This window comes from Rattus rattus, chromosome 12 (assembly GCF_011064425.1).
Source record: "Rattus rattus isolate New Zealand chromosome 12, Rrattus_CSIRO_v1, whole genome shotgun sequence".
NCBI lineage: Eukaryota > Metazoa > Chordata > Mammalia > Rodentia > Muridae > Rattus > Rattus rattus.
The window spans coordinates 89,946,886-89,963,740 of record NC_046165.1 but is presented as its reverse complement, the minus strand read 5'-3'; the positions used below and the strand labels follow the sequence as shown (position 1 = coordinate 89,963,740).

Here is a 16,855-nt window from a genome sequence, read left to right as displayed (position 1 = left end):
GCTGTCTTGGAAAACACCTGCACGGATAAGGAGGGTAATTCTACAGTGCAAAGAATAAAGGTGTCATTTTCCACCCTGCTCCTCACGAGCTGCTACAGTCTCTGGGTCTGTGGGTTTCACTGCATAGCTGCTGTGGCAGTGCGTGCATGCGTGCGTGCGTGCGTGCTTGTGTGCGTGTGTGGCAGCTTCCCTCATCTGTGCTCTGGCTGGTTGCTCCTGCAGTGGGTAGAGGGACAGCAGGCTTGGTTGGCACTGGACACACTCCTTCAAGGACAAAATATGAGTCTAGACAGGAAAGGGGTCTCCCCTCCAGTATGAGCTGGGTTGGGGAACACAGAAGGCATCTAGTCCTGACAATGGAGCTACTAAGACGGGAGCGTCTAGGGCTCAATTTTCGATGTTGAAAACTACACACACACACAAATATATATAATATATATATATATATATATATACACACATACACACACACATATATATACACACTCACACACACACGCACGCGCACACACACACACATATATATATATATGCTAAAAAAGGGAAGGCGTAGGTGAGGAAGGGTACTTGTCTGAGCAGTAGAAAACTGGTATTTTTGGAGGTTGCGGTTAGATCTTGTTTTGTAGAGAAGGCGTGGGCAGAAAGGCTAATGGCTCCCGGAGACACTCAGTTCTTGGTATACTCCAACATCCAAGCATCCTGATGAGGGAACAAGTGTGGCCCTCCCTCGGGCCATCCATCATCTGTCCCAAAGGGGATGCTATTCATCATCTGCCTTCTCCCTGGGTAAGGCAAGGCGGCTGTGAGCTTCCAGCTGGCACAAGGAGGGAGTTGGTACTAATGGACTCTTTCGTATACCTTGCTCTGAACTATGGCTGCCCTCTGAGCCGCACCCCGGTCACCCTGAGCTGGGGAGAAGGCAGTGAAGAAATAGCAGGAATTCCTTATCCCTGCCCTATGCTCTCTGCTCAGGCAGGAGGAGAGAAAGTTGGAGCCCCACAGCCCCCACTCCATGCCGCCCCGAACTAAAGCAGCTGCTAACATTTTTGGTTTTGTTCTGGTTTTCATTTTGCTTTGAGAGAAATTGTTTTCTTCTTGGTTTGTTTTGGTGTGTGTTTTTGAAATAGTGTCTTGATGGATAGATAGCCCAGGTTGGCCTTGAACTTGTGATTCTCCTCATGCCTCTCCTGGACTGTTAGGAGTCCAGGCGTGTATCACCATGGGGATTTATTGTTTGTTTGTTTGTTTGTGGAGACAGGGTTTCACTGTGTAGCCCTGGCTGTTCTGGGGTTCTTCTGTACAGACTGCTGACCTCAAACTCATGAAAATCTGCCTGTCTGCCTCCTGAGCTCTGGGATTAAAGGTGTGCTCTATCACTACACAACACCTTTTGGGCAGTTTTTAAAAATCTGTGAACGTGTACGTGCATGGCTTGGTATTTTAAACTTAAAGATGGTTCCTTGGGCAGTCTAGCCTGGGCTTGAGAATCCCTGCACAGTGGCTCCATATTGTCAAAGTCTTCGTTTCATTTTCTATAAGCACGACTAGCATTTCTTCCCCAACTCCTAATTAACGCTGAGAAAATAGTTTAAGAGGCTGGCCTGGCCTGGAATGTAGAGGCTGGTGTGTGTGTGTGTGTGTGTGTGTGTGTGTGTGTGTGTGTGTGTGTGTGTGTGTACGCGTGTGTGCGTATGTGTTGGGGTGCTCATGTACTTGTGTCTGTCAGCCAAAATTCAGACTCAGAAGATGCCCACCTCACTGTTTGAGACTGGTCTTACTGGTGCCCTCAGGCTCACTGATTAACTAGGCTGACTCGCCAGTAAGCCCCTGGACGCTCCTGACTCCACCTCCCCGTGCTGAGATCACAAGCTTGTGTCATGTGGTTGTGCAGGACGTTTTACGTGGATGGCGAAGATGGAATGAGTCCAGGTCCTGTTCTGTGCTTGCGTCCCAAGCCCTTCACTGACCGAGCTCACTCTGGCCCTTCCAGGATATTTCCCTATGTCCATCGGTCCCAGTGGGGATTATGGGATTGAGTGGGGGCCAGCTGATAAGCTGGGCACACTAGCGTTCCCCATGCCCCCGTTTCCCACCCGGTCCTGAATTGCCTTGGTGCATGAGGGATGGTTTGTGGTCTCCCTCTTTTCACCTATGCCTGTCTGTAGCTTTAAGAAAGTTGACAGTTGCTGTACTTAGTCGACCCAAACTACAAATGTTTGCCCGACATGTAGCTAGCGGTTAACTTTAGTGCAACGATTCCCTCCATTTTTCCTGTGGTCTTCATCCACCCTTGGCCTCCCACCTGGGAGGGGACCATACGACGACAGCACGACATGGACAGCAAGTGAGTGTGAGGCCAGTGTCAGGCAGACTCTTGTTGACTGGGAAGCTTGAGGCAGCAGGGGGCGGGAGGAATTAGGAATTAAGTTCAGAGAAGGTGCCGTCTGTCCCCTCCTGGCCTCCACTTCTCCTGGGGAGTGCAGCACTGACACCTACGCCCCAGACACCGTGCTCCATTGCTCAGTTGGATGGCAAACTGTTAGGGGAGGCTCAGAAGCGGAGGCAGGGTGAGATAAGGTTTCCTCCTGAAGGGTGGGTAAGGGCACTTTATACGTGCCTGAGTCTCTTCACAACACTAACTGTGGAGACAGTGGTTTCTCCACGTGGTCTGAGGAAGCCAAGTGATAAGAGGCTATTGGAAGAGAGGGAGACAGTTGTCACCTCTCGCTGGTCCCCCTTTCTAGGCCTGGGCATCCACTTGTGGGCGAGTGGACCTTTCCTTGGATCTCGTGTCTACGCTACCCGTGCTCTCGGTTTAGACAAAGACAGATGAGCTAGCATGCTGATAACATGGCTGATAACACTTGGCCAGCCTTCACTGGGCCTTGGATGTTCCCCTTGTGTTCAGAAGATGCAGGCCAAGCGCACCCAGGTACTTTACTCAAGCCTCGTTGCTAGCCTTCGGAAGACCCTGTCCAGCTCAGTCCCAGGTGGGTCCAACTGGCTCGGTTTGTCCTCATGGCAGCGGGCTGTCTGTGGCTAGGGCTGAGTGTATTTGGAGAGCAGGGCTTGGCAAAGAGTCAGTGAGGTGCCCATCAGTCAGCATGCACTTCTATACTCCTTTTCCGGTTCTCACTATATATCCACTGCCTTTGTGAGGGTTTCCGGAGGTGACAGGTGTCCTTCCTGCAGGAAGGACAATCTGGTCACCCCATGGGTATTCCCCTAGCACAGCCATTGCGTGCTCTGTTGTCTTGCGGCCTTTTTCCCTGCCTCTTTTAGCCCCACCCCCGACCCCTCATCCCCTCTCTAGTCTGACTCCTTCCCTTCCCTTGGGTGGGGAGCACTGTCCTTCAGCTGGAGGTCATCAGTCTTCCCCAACCCAGTTCTCAGCCTTATCCTGGATACCCACTATTTCTGGGGTCTGCATCCCCTTACCCCCTTTTCCACTGGACAAAAGGCTCTACTCCGTCCATTGCAGATAAAACTGTTTAAAACCCAACTATAGTTAGTGGTGATGGAGCAAGCCTTTAGTCCCAGCACTGAGATGCAGGGGCAGGTGGATCTCTGTATAACTTCAAGGCCAGCTTGGTCCATATAGGAAGTTCCAGGCCAGCCAGGGCCACACAATGAGTGTCGTAAAAGAATATAACAACTTTAGAATGTCACCCAGCGATGTTGGGGTGTGAGCTGAGGCCGAGGGCCCTAACAGGCATTCGCATTCACCTAACAGGTAATTGTGCAGCAGCCGCTCCACGAGACAGAGGAGGCCAAGCGGCCTGAGCTGCAGGAATACAAAGTCTCTCTCGGAGTTTGTACTACAGGGATCTCTTCTTTCCATTCCTTTGTGGTTGCCCGAGGCGATGTGTTATAGACCCGACTTTGTACTAAACAGCCTAACCAGTCAGTGTTCTGCCTTCTCCCTCTGTACCCAGTGGTCCTGCCAGAGTTCACATCCCAGCTCTGCCACTTGCCTTGGACTGGAGCCTGCTTTCTCATCTTTACAGTAGGCTTTACAGTACTTGCTTTTCAGGGCCTAGCCATTCAGGGAGAGAAGCGTTGTGAGCACTTTGGTCAGTACCTGTCCCCGTAGGTGCCCAGACACCACCTCAGCAGCTATACAGTTAGGAGGTGGTGTCTTGTCTGGAAGAGCCACGGAAAGGATCGATAATGGTTTCAGTATCCGTGGTCCCAAGCACCGTGGACAGGTGAGGTGACTTTCCAGAGCAGAGGGACCGTGGGAGCACCGAGGACTGAGGACAGGATCCAGAGGCAGCCAGCGAGAGCATGGAGATTCTGGTTCTTGGAGCACCCTAGGTCTGCAGTTCTGCAGGGACAGGAGTAGAAGCATGGAAGAGAGGCTGTGTTCGGGAAGCCACGGGAGTCGTGAGAAAGACGGAACCCTGCTTGGTGCTTGTTAGCTGGGACCCCTGCGACAGGCTCATGCCCAGGCCACAGTTTCCCCCACCCAAGCAAAGCAGAGTCCTACCTGACTGTGATGGTGCGGATGGCTGGTGTCTATAGGTTAGAGTGGGGGTGTGGGTGTCGGCTCACTGGAGGACTGGGTGGGAATGGCTGGACTGGTTTTCGGTCACTGTTTTCTCAGCTGGTGGGAAGGGGTGGAAGTGTGTGCATAGGTCTCCTTCCTGTGGCCTCTGTGGGGGTTAAGGGGACAGGATCACCACGGTTAGGACCCAGGTGGCCCCGGGTTCTAGTCCCAGCCATGCAGCCTTTAGAACCGTGACCTCTGGCGACTCCCCTGCTATCTCAACCTCAGCCCCATTCGCAGTGTGGAAAAAATGATGGTGTCTTCCCAGCAGAATCCTGTCCTCATTAAATGAGCTAAAAGGCACGTAAAGTGCTGAGTACAACCCTTGGCACGTAGGAAGACCTCAATAAATCACGCCGGCTTTATGATGAAGGTGACAAGCGGGGAACTCGATTCCGTCCCCAAACAGGAGCCTGGCCTGGATCGTGCAGGCTTCGGCTCCCTCTCTCCGTCACCCTCCAAGCTTAGTGGGGAAAATGAAAATATTGTCTCTCGTGAGTGTAGGAGCCAAGTTAAAGAATCCTGCAAACGAACAGGGGCCACCTCCTCCCGGGAAAGCTGTTTCTCTAACCCTGAGAACAGGACGCCTTGTCTAACAGGGTTTGCCTGCCTCCCCCACAGCCCTCCCTTGACCCAGGGATGGCCCCCATCCTGGGTCAGCTCTTTTGTTCTGGGAGACTAATTCAGGCCTCTTCCTCGTGCTGTGGGATCCCAACCATGGCCAGCCATGCGTCTCTACCGTGCCTCCACAGTGGGGAAAAAAAAGAGTTGCTGGCCCGCTCCAAGTTCACATTCAGACCTCAGCTTCGTGCCAAGTGATACCTGGCAGAATCAGGAAGAGACAGGCAGGTACTGGACGTGTCAGAGTCCAAGCAAGGGGGTGTCTGGCTGCAGCGGTGCTCTTGTGTCTCATCCTGTGGTCATCTCTCCCCCTCCTCACCCCCGTTCTAGCTTTGTCACGGAGCCATGCAGATTCCCAACCAGCCATATTTAGGGATGGTGGGCGGGGGAAGAAACAGAGGCCCCAGGGAGCTGTGAATGTCTGCTGCCTCTCTTGCTTTTAGGATACTGCACCTTTCTACCACTGTAGTACTTCCTGGTTATTTCATGGGGTCAGGGGCTTTTGGGGAGTGAACGCCTTCCATAGTTATCTGTCCTTGATGGATGACTCAGAAGAACTCACGAAAGTCACGGGGAAAGCAGGTGAGCAGCGGCTCCTGATAAGCCAGGGAGAGGCTGAGGCTGTGAGCCTCGGAGGACACCACCACCAGTGGGGCGAGGGCTGGAAGGCCAGCATTGCTGTCCGCTATGTCCTCACTTTTCGAAAGGCTCTTGTGTCAAGGGGACGTTTAGTCCTTTCTGACCGATTTCCGAATCACAGGTGGTCTCCGAGTCAGTGTGTCTCCAGTGGAGCAGTGAAGCATTATGGGTAGGGCTGTCCTGTGAATGCTATGGCATTTAGCGCCTTTGGCCCACCACCCACTTCATGCCACTTGATAACCGTGAGAGCAAACCTGTGAGAAGACAGATTCTGTTTGTTCACAACCGTATTCCCTGTCTGACATACAATTGCTCCCTGTGACCACCTCCTCCTAACCTTCCAGAAAGTAAACTGGTCCCGAGTAAGGCCTCCTATCCTGTGTGCACATCTATAATCTCCTCACGGGCGTGTTCGCCCCCGTCCTAACCGATTCTCTCAGTACAAGAATCTGCAGAGGCAGATCGTTACCCTCAAACTCATCCCTGACGGCTCTTCTTGGCCTTCAGCTCATTGATTAACATGACCTGTCTAGTCTGACACAGCGGAACAGCGTGTGACGTGTGGCCTGACCTTGAAGCACAATGGACTTGGTATCTCCAGCTCTGGACAGATAACTAACACACCCTGGGGTTTACCTTTTACCCTTGTGTTTGCTTTGTCCTATTCTGACTCTTTTCCCTTTCCTCCCTTGCCAGTGCGTGAGAGCGGGGTGTGTGTGTGTTTGTGTGCGCTCTGTGTGTGTGTGTGTGTTTGTGTGTACTGTGTGTGTGTGTGTGTGTGTGTGTCTGTGTGTGCATGCGTGCGCGCGCGCCATGGGTAGGCGTGTGTGTGTCTGTGTGTGTGTGTGGCAGGTGTGTGTGTGTGTGTGTGGTGTGTGTGTGTGTGTGTGTGTTTGTGTGACAGGTGGGTGTATGAATGAACCTGTATGTAGAAGCCAGAGGTCCACACTGAGTGTCTTCCTCTGTTGTTTGAGGCAGGCTCAGTCAAGGGAGGTTGCTGTTTCGGCTAGATTGGAACAAGCCCACAGGTCCGCCTGTCTGTCTCCTTGCTCTTCGTCCAGCCCTGTGGATGTAGAGACACACTGCCCTACTCAGCTTTTATGGGGGTGCTGGAAACATGAACTCAGGTCCTGGACAGCACTGGGCTCGATGGACCATCTCTCTCTCTCTCTCACCAGCCCCCTCCGCTTTTCTGATTCGAAGTGTGAAGACTTGAAGATTGGAAAGATTGATTTTGTGTTGATTCCCACCCTGTTTCCCCATTGTGGTGGTGTAGTCATACTTCTTCCGCACTGAGTCTGAATTTTGCATCTTCTGTCCACGCAAGTGGTGAGCTCTTGATCTGTCTACCACTGAGTAAATGAAAGAAGCCATTGTAGAGACCAGGCCTCGGGCATGACCGTGAAGACCTCTGTCTGGATTGAATACTGTTTAGGGAGGTTTTAGCTGCCTTTGAATGGACCCAGACACGTTTCTGTCTTGTCCATAAGAGTGTGTTGAAGGCTCCTGCAGCCGCCTTGCTGACTCTGGGATTGAGTGCCTTCAACATACATGAAGCTCTGTGGCCCTTCAATGAAGGAAATGCACCCAACTCGTTCCAAATGTTCAGGTCTCCCCACATGGAGGGTTTCGAGAGTCAGACTTGGTGGTGCACAACTGTAAGTCCAGATCTCAGGAGACCAAAAAGGGACTTTGAGACCAGCCTGGTTCCTTATTTCAAAACAAAATATCTACAGTTTTACCCTTTTTCTTTCTGAAAACACACAGGCAGCTTCTTGCTTGTTCCTCAGGATTTCAATGAAAAAGATCAGAGGTGGCAAACCAATTTATTTGTATAACACACACACACACACACACACACACACACACACGAGTGCGCACGCCTCTGCATTTGGGTATGTGCATATGCATGAAGATGCCCCTGGAAACCAGAAGCATTGGCTCTCCCTGAAGCTGGTATTACAGTTGTGAGCATCTTGGAGCCTCAAAGAGTAACATAACACACTCTGTTAACCTCTGAGCTGTCTCTCCAGTTCCTTATTTATTTTTGAGACAAAGCCTCTACACAGGCTGGCCTTAAACTCTTAATCCTCCTGCTTCCACCTTCCAAGTTCTGGGGTTGCAAGCGTGCCACGGGGGGGCCTCACGAGTGCTGGGTGTGCGCTGGGTGTGTGCTCTACAATTGAGTCACACCGCCATGCTTGCATACCCTGTCTCATTTTAGATTGTCGGGTTTAAGATTTCTATCCGATCACAGGTAGGGACCGAAATGGTTCTGCTTTTTCTCCCTCCCATCTGTTTAATGTCAACACCCTTTCCTCATTCTCCTGCAGGCTCCAGGCAGATTTTTAAAGGCTAAATAGGGGCTGAGGTATGGCTTGGTACCAGAGCCATTTCCTAGCAAGTAGGTTCAGTCTCCCAGAGTTGAAGGGAGAACCTGTCGGATGCTCCTACTGTCTGTAGCACCTGAGATGCTCTTACACACAGAATATGTAAGAGATCCTGCCTCCCGTGTCTCTTAGGCTTGGGAACGGCGGTGGGAGGTAGGGCAGCAGGCGGCCTGTGGTCTGACGGGGTGTCCGGCAGGCAATGTCATCATGGAAAATTCTTCGCCAAAGTATGCGGATCCATTTACACAGCCTCTGCTGCTTCTGCAAACTGTGCATTCCTTCGGAGCCATCCATGCGTTCCCTCCTTCCCTCCAAACCTCAGTCATGCTTCGAGTGGCTTCTCCACCTCGCCTTTGTTTCCACCCTCGCTCTCCCGTTCCCCGCCGTCCTTGGCTTGGATTTTATAGGAAATTTGGCTGGGTCCCTGGTCTCTAGTCTGATGGGTCATCCCGGGGCTGACCTTGAATGACAGAACTTGAACCCCAGATGTAGAGCCCCTAATGGGCCCGTTGGGTACAGTCTCCGTGGCTCTTGGTACAGCTCCGACACAGCTCCAATGGTCGGATGAGTTGACAGGTAGCTGGTGTTTATAGTGAGGCGGGTGGAGGTATGTAGACCCGGGTGTGGTACTTCTGGGAAATTCCTGGAGTAGATGTTGCCTGCCTTGGGGCCTCCAACCGGTTGGAACTGTGGAGACCGGTAACAGTTTTGATCACCCTGAAGTATACTTGATCTGTCTCTGTCCTGACCGTTGCTCAGCCCAGGGCAGAGAGGAGAAGGAACTCAGGGAACGGGGAGCCTGTCAGGATGAGGGCACACGAGGGACGGAAGGTTTAGATGTTTTACATATCCTGATACGTATCCTTGGCCTCAAGAGGATGCTGAGCTGATCTCCGTGGTCATCCCACAATGAAATGGATGGTTGAAGGCTCCTTCCCAGGCCACGGAGGGCTAAGGTGTAGGGGACATCCGAGGAATCTGCTTTCTCAGCTCTGGGTGATTTGGGAACACGTTGCTGTCACATTTTCAAACCAGGTTCCTGATTCATCTGTCTGCCTAGCTGTGCGAACCTGAGGTCCTCTCTGTAAAATGTTTCAACTATAAAAGTAAAGACCCTACTAGCCACCTTGGTGTTGGGGTGGTTAAATGAGGACACTTTGGATGTGTTGTTGCTGCTGGTGGTGTTAGTTTGGGGCAGGGTTTTGGTTTGGTTTGATTTTTGAGATAACGGCTTCTCTATGTAGCCCTGGATGTCTTAGGACTTGCACGGTAGACCAGTGTGGCCTGGAACTCAGATTTACCTGCCCCTCCCTCCCTAGCGCTGGGATTAAAGACATGGGCCACCACATGGGATCCTTCCTGCTTCCTCTCAAGTGTCCGCTTTATAGGTTTGTGCCACTATGCCACGTTTATGCCACACTGGGAATGGAGCTTAGAGTAAGTATACATGCTAGGCAAGGAGGACTCCATCTCCGAGCTACCTCTCTGTCACCGACAAATCATCTCATCTCTGACCTTCCCTTTGCTTCTCTGTTTTAGGTGGTGTCTGATGCTGCGGATCAGGGTGTGGCCATCACCGGGAACCAGACTTTTAACAACTGGAACTGGCCCAATGCGATGATTTTCGCAGCCACAGTCATCACCACCATCGGTAGGTCCCCTTACACCTTCAGTACACCCAGATCCACATCCTCACCCCTGAACCTTACGGGAATGGCCCCGATGGGGAGAGCCGTACAGGTGAGACAGATGCTTACTGCACAAAGCTCTAGGATGCTCTGGCTACGTGGCTTAAGTATCTTCACCCTCTCAGGGTTGGCTGGGTTCAGCTAATAGTTCTTATGTGGGCTCTCTGGCTGCCCTACTAGCCTGGAGGCCAGCCTGGCTTCTCCCACCTACTGCTTGAGTCTTGGTGTTGACCGTTGGCTGAGGCTGAATGCTCAGGGCCTCTGCTTGTGGCTCTGCCGCCGGGCACTAAGGAGACGTCTTCGAAAGTGAGCGATTCAATGTATGAAGACAGGGAGCAGCAGCGGGCTTTCCCAGGTTCTCCCTGTCTGTATCACTTCTGGCCAGCCGAGCCCCTGGTACTCAGATTCATAGACTATGCCTCCACGTGAGCATCTGGGTAAGGGCAGAGGGATTCAGAATGGCCATCTTTGGACTCTACCCTCCACACGGCTGGGTATCTACCCAGTGAGGGCAAGCATCTTGGCTTCATGTGCATAGCAGTGCCCAATCAGCAGCAGAGTACCTGTGGGCTTTGTCCTGCCCACAAGGAACTCCCGATATAATGGAAGGGACAAAGCCCCTACTGTAGACATAATTGTATAAATGACCAGGGTCAGAGCATGACCAAGGGATCATACATCGACGTTACTAGAACCGGATCAGTTCATCTTAAAGAGTGTGTCCCTTTCAGGCTGGGGTGTGTGTGTGTGTGTGTGTGTGTGTGTGTGTGTGTGTGTGTGTGTGTGTGTGTGTTGTTGTTGTTGTTGTTGTTGTTGGAGGGGGTGTCTCCATCATCTTTGCTATGACCCTGACCTCACTCCATCCTCCCTCCCAGGTTATGGTAATGTGGCTCCCAAGACCCCAGCTGGGCGCCTCTTCTGTGTCTTCTATGGTCTGTTCGGGGTGCCACTGTGCCTGACATGGATCAGTGCCCTGGGCAAGTTCTTCGGGGGACGAGCCAAGAGGCTGGGCCAGTTTCTTACAAGGAGAGGAGTGAGCCTGGTATGTTCCTAACCCTACACACAGAGTTAAGGGGCGGGAGGGACCATGACAGAGGAGGGGAGGTGTTGGGACAGGTGACACGTGTCCCGCTGGGATCTTGGAGTCTCTTGCCCACCGCTGACTTGCTTTCCCACCAACCCTGCTAGAGGAAGGCTCAGATCACATGTACGGCCATCTTCATCGTGTGGGGCGTCCTGGTCCACCTGGTGATCCCGCCCTTTGTGTTCATGGTGACGGAAGAGTGGAACTACATTGAGGGCCTCTACTATTCCTTCATCACCATCTCCACCATTGGCTTTGGGGACTTTGTGGCCGGTGAGTCCCTGACTCCTTCCTCTGACCTCTGCCACATCTCATTCTCTCTCTCTCTCTCTCTCTCTCTCCCTCTCTCTCTCTCCCTCTCTTCTTTCCTTTCTCTCTCTCTCTCTCTCTCTCTCTCTCTCTCTCTCTCACACACACACACACACACACACACACACACACACACACACACACACACACAGACACTGAGCCAGGATGGCTGCCAGACAAGGGAGGCCTTCTCCTCATTGCCCTGCCCCCTCAGCCCAGCTCTCTTCCTCCTCCTCTGCTTAATCCCCACAGGCAATGAAGAGGTTCTTTGTCCCCTTTGTGTGAAGGCCTGTGCCTGTCCCAGCCGCCCATGCTCAGTGTCTGGTGCCTGTGGCCTGCACAGCCTCCTGGTTCCTAATCTTGAAACCATCCTGGACCAGCGTCAGCCTGTGCCCTCCTTTCTGACCTGCACCCCGGCTCCCAGAGGTCACTGCGCCAGCTGCTTTGCCTAGAGGGCAGGTGGAGGTCAGGCCTCTGCCCCTTCTGTGTGGAATGCTGTGAGGGGGCAGCTGAGTGGGTGGAGGGAACAGGACGCTTGCTTCAGTGAACACTCCTGACCCTAGCTTCATGGGGCCTGCCCGCTGTCTGGACATAAATTTAGAGGCATAACCCTATCATTGTTTAGTCTCAGGGGCCCAGCGCCTGCTGAGGGGAGGCCTGTGGTATGAAGAAGTGCAGTGGTAGGTATCTTTAGGCATACTTCGGTGTTCCAGCGAGATACCAGATCCATCCTCCTATCTTGTCTGTAACAATAGCCACCACACAGAATACTGACTGCACACGGAATCCCTCCAGCTCCCGGGTGCTGAGGATAGAAACCAGGCCTGTGAGCCTGTGACATCATTGTTGCCGTTCTCAGACTTCACTTGTGATCAGGAGTCCAGGGCAGTATTGCCTTCAGAGCAGGGCACCGCCTAAGTCAGGGCGTCTGGCGTCTGGCTCCTGGGAAGGTTATAATGAGGGCTGGAGGTTTCCCCCTCCAAGCCTTTCCCTTCCCTCACTTGCCACCGTGGAAGGCAGGATACAAATGAAGAAGCTACAGAGGACAGTTTTTACAGTTACTTTTGCTTATCTGTTTTATTTATTTGTACGTTGGGGTTTAGCGCATGCGGAGGTCAGGGGACAGTTTTCAGGAGTTGGTTCTCTCTCCTTTTACCCCGTGTGTGTGTGTGTGTGTGTGTGTGTGTGTGTGTGTGTGTGTGTGTGTGTGTGTCCGTGTCCTGGGGAGAAAACTCAGGTCCTCGGGCCTGGCAGCAAGCCCCTTCAGCCCATTGAGCCATGTCGCCTGACCGTGAAGGGACTCTTACCTAATTCTAGAAAAGAAAGGGACCTCAGGAGTTGTGAGGCGAGGGCGGGAAAGACTTCTGGAGCATGTAGTCACAGAGGGGCATACAGAGAGTGGGGCCACTGAGGACACCCAGAGAGAGGGCTATGCTGAAGACGGCTGACACAGGGAGGCGGGTTCCACCTTGGAGGAGGGTAAAGACAGTTTAGAGTGGTTCTTGCCAGGTCAGTGCTTCTTGGGTCATCTCGACCCAACCACGGCATCATTCACAGTAAATCTGTTAGTCCCTCCCCGGGCCTGAGGCTGCCAGCACCCCCAATGTTAGTCCCTCCCTGGGGCCGAGGCCGTCAGCACCCCCAATGTCGAGTTTCCATTCCGTTTTTAACTCTGCCATGATGTACTCACTCTCTGGGAGGAACAGAAAACGGAGCAGAAAGATGCACGCTCGCAAGCTGGTCATTCAATAAACAGTCGCCCCAAAGAGCCCCTTTAACTCCCCTCACCCCTTAAGTAACCTCGGTTCTGACTTTGTGCAGTTGGAGAAACTGCGGCTCAAAGGTAGGTTAGAGCCACAGTCCTTTAGGATGGAGATAGGTGAAGACGTTCTAGGCCTCGAGTACGTGCGTGCGTGCGTGCGTGCGTGCGTGCGTGCGTGCCCTGCGTGCCTGCTCAGATATATAAAGTCAACACCAGGTGTCATTGTTTAAAAGCCTTCTAACCTTGGGGTTTTTGGTTTTTTGTTTTGTTTGTTTGTTTGTTTTGAGACAGAGTCTTGTTAGCTGGGAGCTCACCTGTTAGACTAGGCGATTGGGCAGTAAGCACCCCCTCTTCAACACCCCAGCACCGGAATTAAACCTCATTCTATTATGTTGGGTCTTTTATGTGGATTCTTTAGAAAAAAAAAGTGTATGCATGTTTTACCTGCATGTGTATCTGTGTGCCACATGTGTGCCCCGTGTCACAAAGAGGCCAGAAAGAGGGTGTCAGAGCTCTTGGAACTAGAGTTACCGATGCTTGTAAGTAGCCATATGGTGCTGGGAGTCAAACCGGGGTCCATCTGGGAGAACAACCAGTGCTCTTAGCCGTTAAGGCAACTGCAGCCCTTAGGTGGGTTCTGAAGGTGAAACTCAAGTCCTTGTCTTACAAGCACTTCTACCTCCTGAGCAGTCGATTTCCCAGGTCCTTCCTTCCCTGAGGCAGGGTTTCTCTGTGTTCACAGCCCTGGCTATCCTAGACTCACTTTGTAGACCAGGCTGGCCTCAAAAGTCACAGATAGCTACCTGCCCCTGCCTCCCGAATGTTGGGATTAAAGGTATACACCACCGTGCCTGGCTCCTAGGCCCTCTTTTGAACCTGGGCGCTGCATGGTGTTATACCAGACAGCACGGCTTCGGCCATTGCTGACCCTCTGGGCTTCTTGTCTTTACAGGTGTGAACCCCAGCGCCAACTACCACGCCCTCTACCGCTACTTTGTAGAGCTTTGGATCTACCTGGGGCTGGCTTGGCTGTCCCTCTTTGTCAACTGGAAGGTGAGCATGTTTGTGGAAGTACACAAAGCCATCAAGAAGAGGAGGAGGCGGAGGAAGGAATCCTTCGAGAGCTCCCCACACTCCCGGAAGGCCCTGCAGATGGCCGGAAGTACGGCCTCCAAGGACGTCAACATCTTCAGCTTCCTATCCAAAAAGGAGGAGACCTATAATGACCTCATCAAACAGATTGGGAAGAAGGCGATGAAGACAAGTGGGGGTGGGGAGAGGGTCCCAGGACCTGGACACGGGCTGGGACCTCAAGGCGGGGATGGCTTACCCAGCATCCCTGCATCCCTGGCACCTTTGGTGGTCTATTCCAAGAATCGAGTGCCCAGTTTGGAAGAGGTATCTCAGACTCTAAGAAACAAAGGACACGTGTCAAGGCCACTTGGTGAGGACGCTGCGGCACAGACCCCCAAGGAAGGTTACCCAACCTCCGAAGTGTTTATTAACCAACTGGACCGTATCAGCGAGGAGGGTGAGCCGTGGGAAGCCCTGGACTACCACCCGCTCATTTTCCAAAATGCCAACATTACCTTTGAGAACGAAGAAACCGGCCTCTCTGATGAGGAGACCTCTAAGTCTTCCGTGGAGGACAACCTGACCTCAAAGGAGCAGCCTCAGCCGGGGCCCATGACTGAGGTGCCCTCGAGCAGCACGGGTGAATTCCCTTCATCGGATGAGTCCACCTTCACCAGCACTGAGTCAGAGCTCTCTGTGCCTTATGAGAAGCTGATGAACGAGTACAACAAGGCAGACAGCCCCAGGGGCACGTGAGGTGGGCCTGGCTCCCAGCTGCTTTCCAGTGGCTTCCTCTCACAAGGGATGTCCTACGATGGCCAGACCCTGGGGAGAAGGCTCTGGAAATGAGATGAGGAGCCAGGGACCTGCCTTTCCTTCTGTCCTCTCCACTTGGTTGCTTCCATGGGATGCAGTGTTGGCCCAGGACAGGCCTCCATTCTGTGGCCCAGTGGGGAGGCTGCTGTCCTGGGCCTTCCCGGCTGGAGTATCTGCTGACTCAGAGGCCTACATGTAGACCTCAACACTCACCCTGGAGGTCCTGTGTTTGCTGCTGAAGCCTTCCCCATCGTTCGGTTGACTGTCTTACGGTTCTCTGAGGCCAAGAGCCTCAGCTGAGTTCACCAGTGTTAATGGGCAAAGCCCTTGTGCCCGGCACTAAACTAGACATCTGGAAGGAGGAGGAGGAGCTTTTAAGACCCAAGGGGTTAGCATGCGGTTCTCGGGGGTTCTGGGAAGGCACAGACATGATGGGGTTTGGGGCACCTCAGTACCCCAGCAGTAGCAGGGCCTACTTGCCCACCTGTTCATCAACCTCCCAGCAAGCCCCTTACTGCAAACCTCAGGACAGGGGCCGTGGGAGAGGGGACATGTGTATCTCGTATGTGGAGCCACGCTCACCTCAGATCCCCTCTGAAGAGCAACAGCAGATCAAAGGTCTCCTAGGCCCTGAAAGTGCAGGAGAAAGGTGGAAGCTCCGGGTGTGGTCAGAGAGCTCAGTAATGAGGTGCAGGCCCCTCCGCCCCAGCCTAGGCGCCCACACTCCCAGCCCACCGTCTCATTTTGTAGAGATCCCTCACCGCTTCCCCCCCACCCCCCCTTAGCGGGGCCTGAAGAGTGAGGCCAAACTGCTCTTGGCTCACGGAACTGTGAATTGAGCCCCCCCCGCCTCCAGCCACTGTGTGGTGTGAGCATGCGCAGGTGCCAGTGGGCATGTGTGCGCGCGCATCCTGGCTGGGGAGAAAGGAAAATGTGAATCTTACTGGTCCAGCTCCTAGCGGCGTCTGGGAACTAGCTGCCGTATAATTGCTTGATGCTCAGCCTTCAACCAGCCCACTCTGGCCTAAATGCTTTTTTTGTTATTAATATTTTTTTAACGAACTGTCATTTTTTTTTTTTTTATACCCAGAGCCAGTAAAGAACAGGGTCCCTGCCGTTGGGATGGAGGTCTGTCTGTCAGGCACTCTGTTGTCTTCCCAACTCAGCTTGTCCTTTGTCTAGCCAGGGAGGGGCAGCCGCAGGTCTCAGGTGTGGGGCAGGAGATATGGAGTTCCCAGCTCAGCTGATTACCTGCCTCAGCCCCTCCCCTTGCCCTGTTCGTTTGCCAAGGGGCGTAATAGGGCCAGAGCCCCCACGTTATGACAGTGAGAGGTGTGTGTCCATACGTCCGCCATCCTCAAAGCGGTTGCAGAGGCCACACCGGCCTCGGGGTGGGAGAAAGCCTGGCTCCTGTGAGATGTCCTAAGCTGAATGTCCCGGAGCCATAGTAACCACACTGTATGCATGTACTGGTGGTGAAGGCAGGTGTAATTTATTTTAACATTTTTTTTACAATAAAACACATGAACAAGCCCGACTGGTGCGTGGTATGTTTGGGGTGGAAGCAAGGTGGGGGTGAGGGGTGGGCAAGGAAGACTCAGGACAGACTGATGTCAGTAGGTCAGAAGGATCAGTATAGAGCTGAAGTGGAGATTAAGGAAGAAAAAGCAAAGAACATCTAGGAGCAGGGCAAAGGAGATGTTCTTCTCACTTACCTGATGCTGTGACAATATTCTGCCCCAAAGCAACCTGAGGGAAAGCTATTTGGCTTATATTTCCATCATCAAGCCAGGGCAAGAACCTGGAGGCAGGAACTATAAAGACCATCATTGGCTGACTTGGTTTATGACTCATTCCAGCCTCATGCTTAGCTGAGTTTTTTGCACAGCCCAGGACCACTGCCTAGGGATGGTGCTGCCCACA

General features: G+C 52.8%; 1 protein-coding gene across 1 annotated transcript in view; it reads left to right on the top strand.

The window, feature by feature from the left end:
• The window catches only part of Kcnk5 (potassium two pore domain channel subfamily K member 5), a 42,017-nt gene extending 25,548 nt beyond the window's left edge, over positions 1 to 16,469 (top strand). Inside the window, exons 2-5 of the mRNA XM_032917918.1 lie at positions 9,739 to 9,850; positions 10,763 to 10,929; positions 11,076 to 11,244; positions 13,995 to 16,469. Of these exons, the coding sequence (XP_032773809.1) occupies positions 9,739 to 9,850; positions 10,763 to 10,929; positions 11,076 to 11,244; positions 13,995 to 14,872 (1,326 nt within the window). The 3' untranslated portion in view covers positions 14,873 to 16,469. The remainder of the gene's footprint in view (positions 1 to 9,738; positions 9,851 to 10,762; positions 10,930 to 11,075; positions 11,245 to 13,994) is intronic.
• The last annotated feature ends 386 nt before the right edge of the window (positions 16,470 to 16,855 follow it).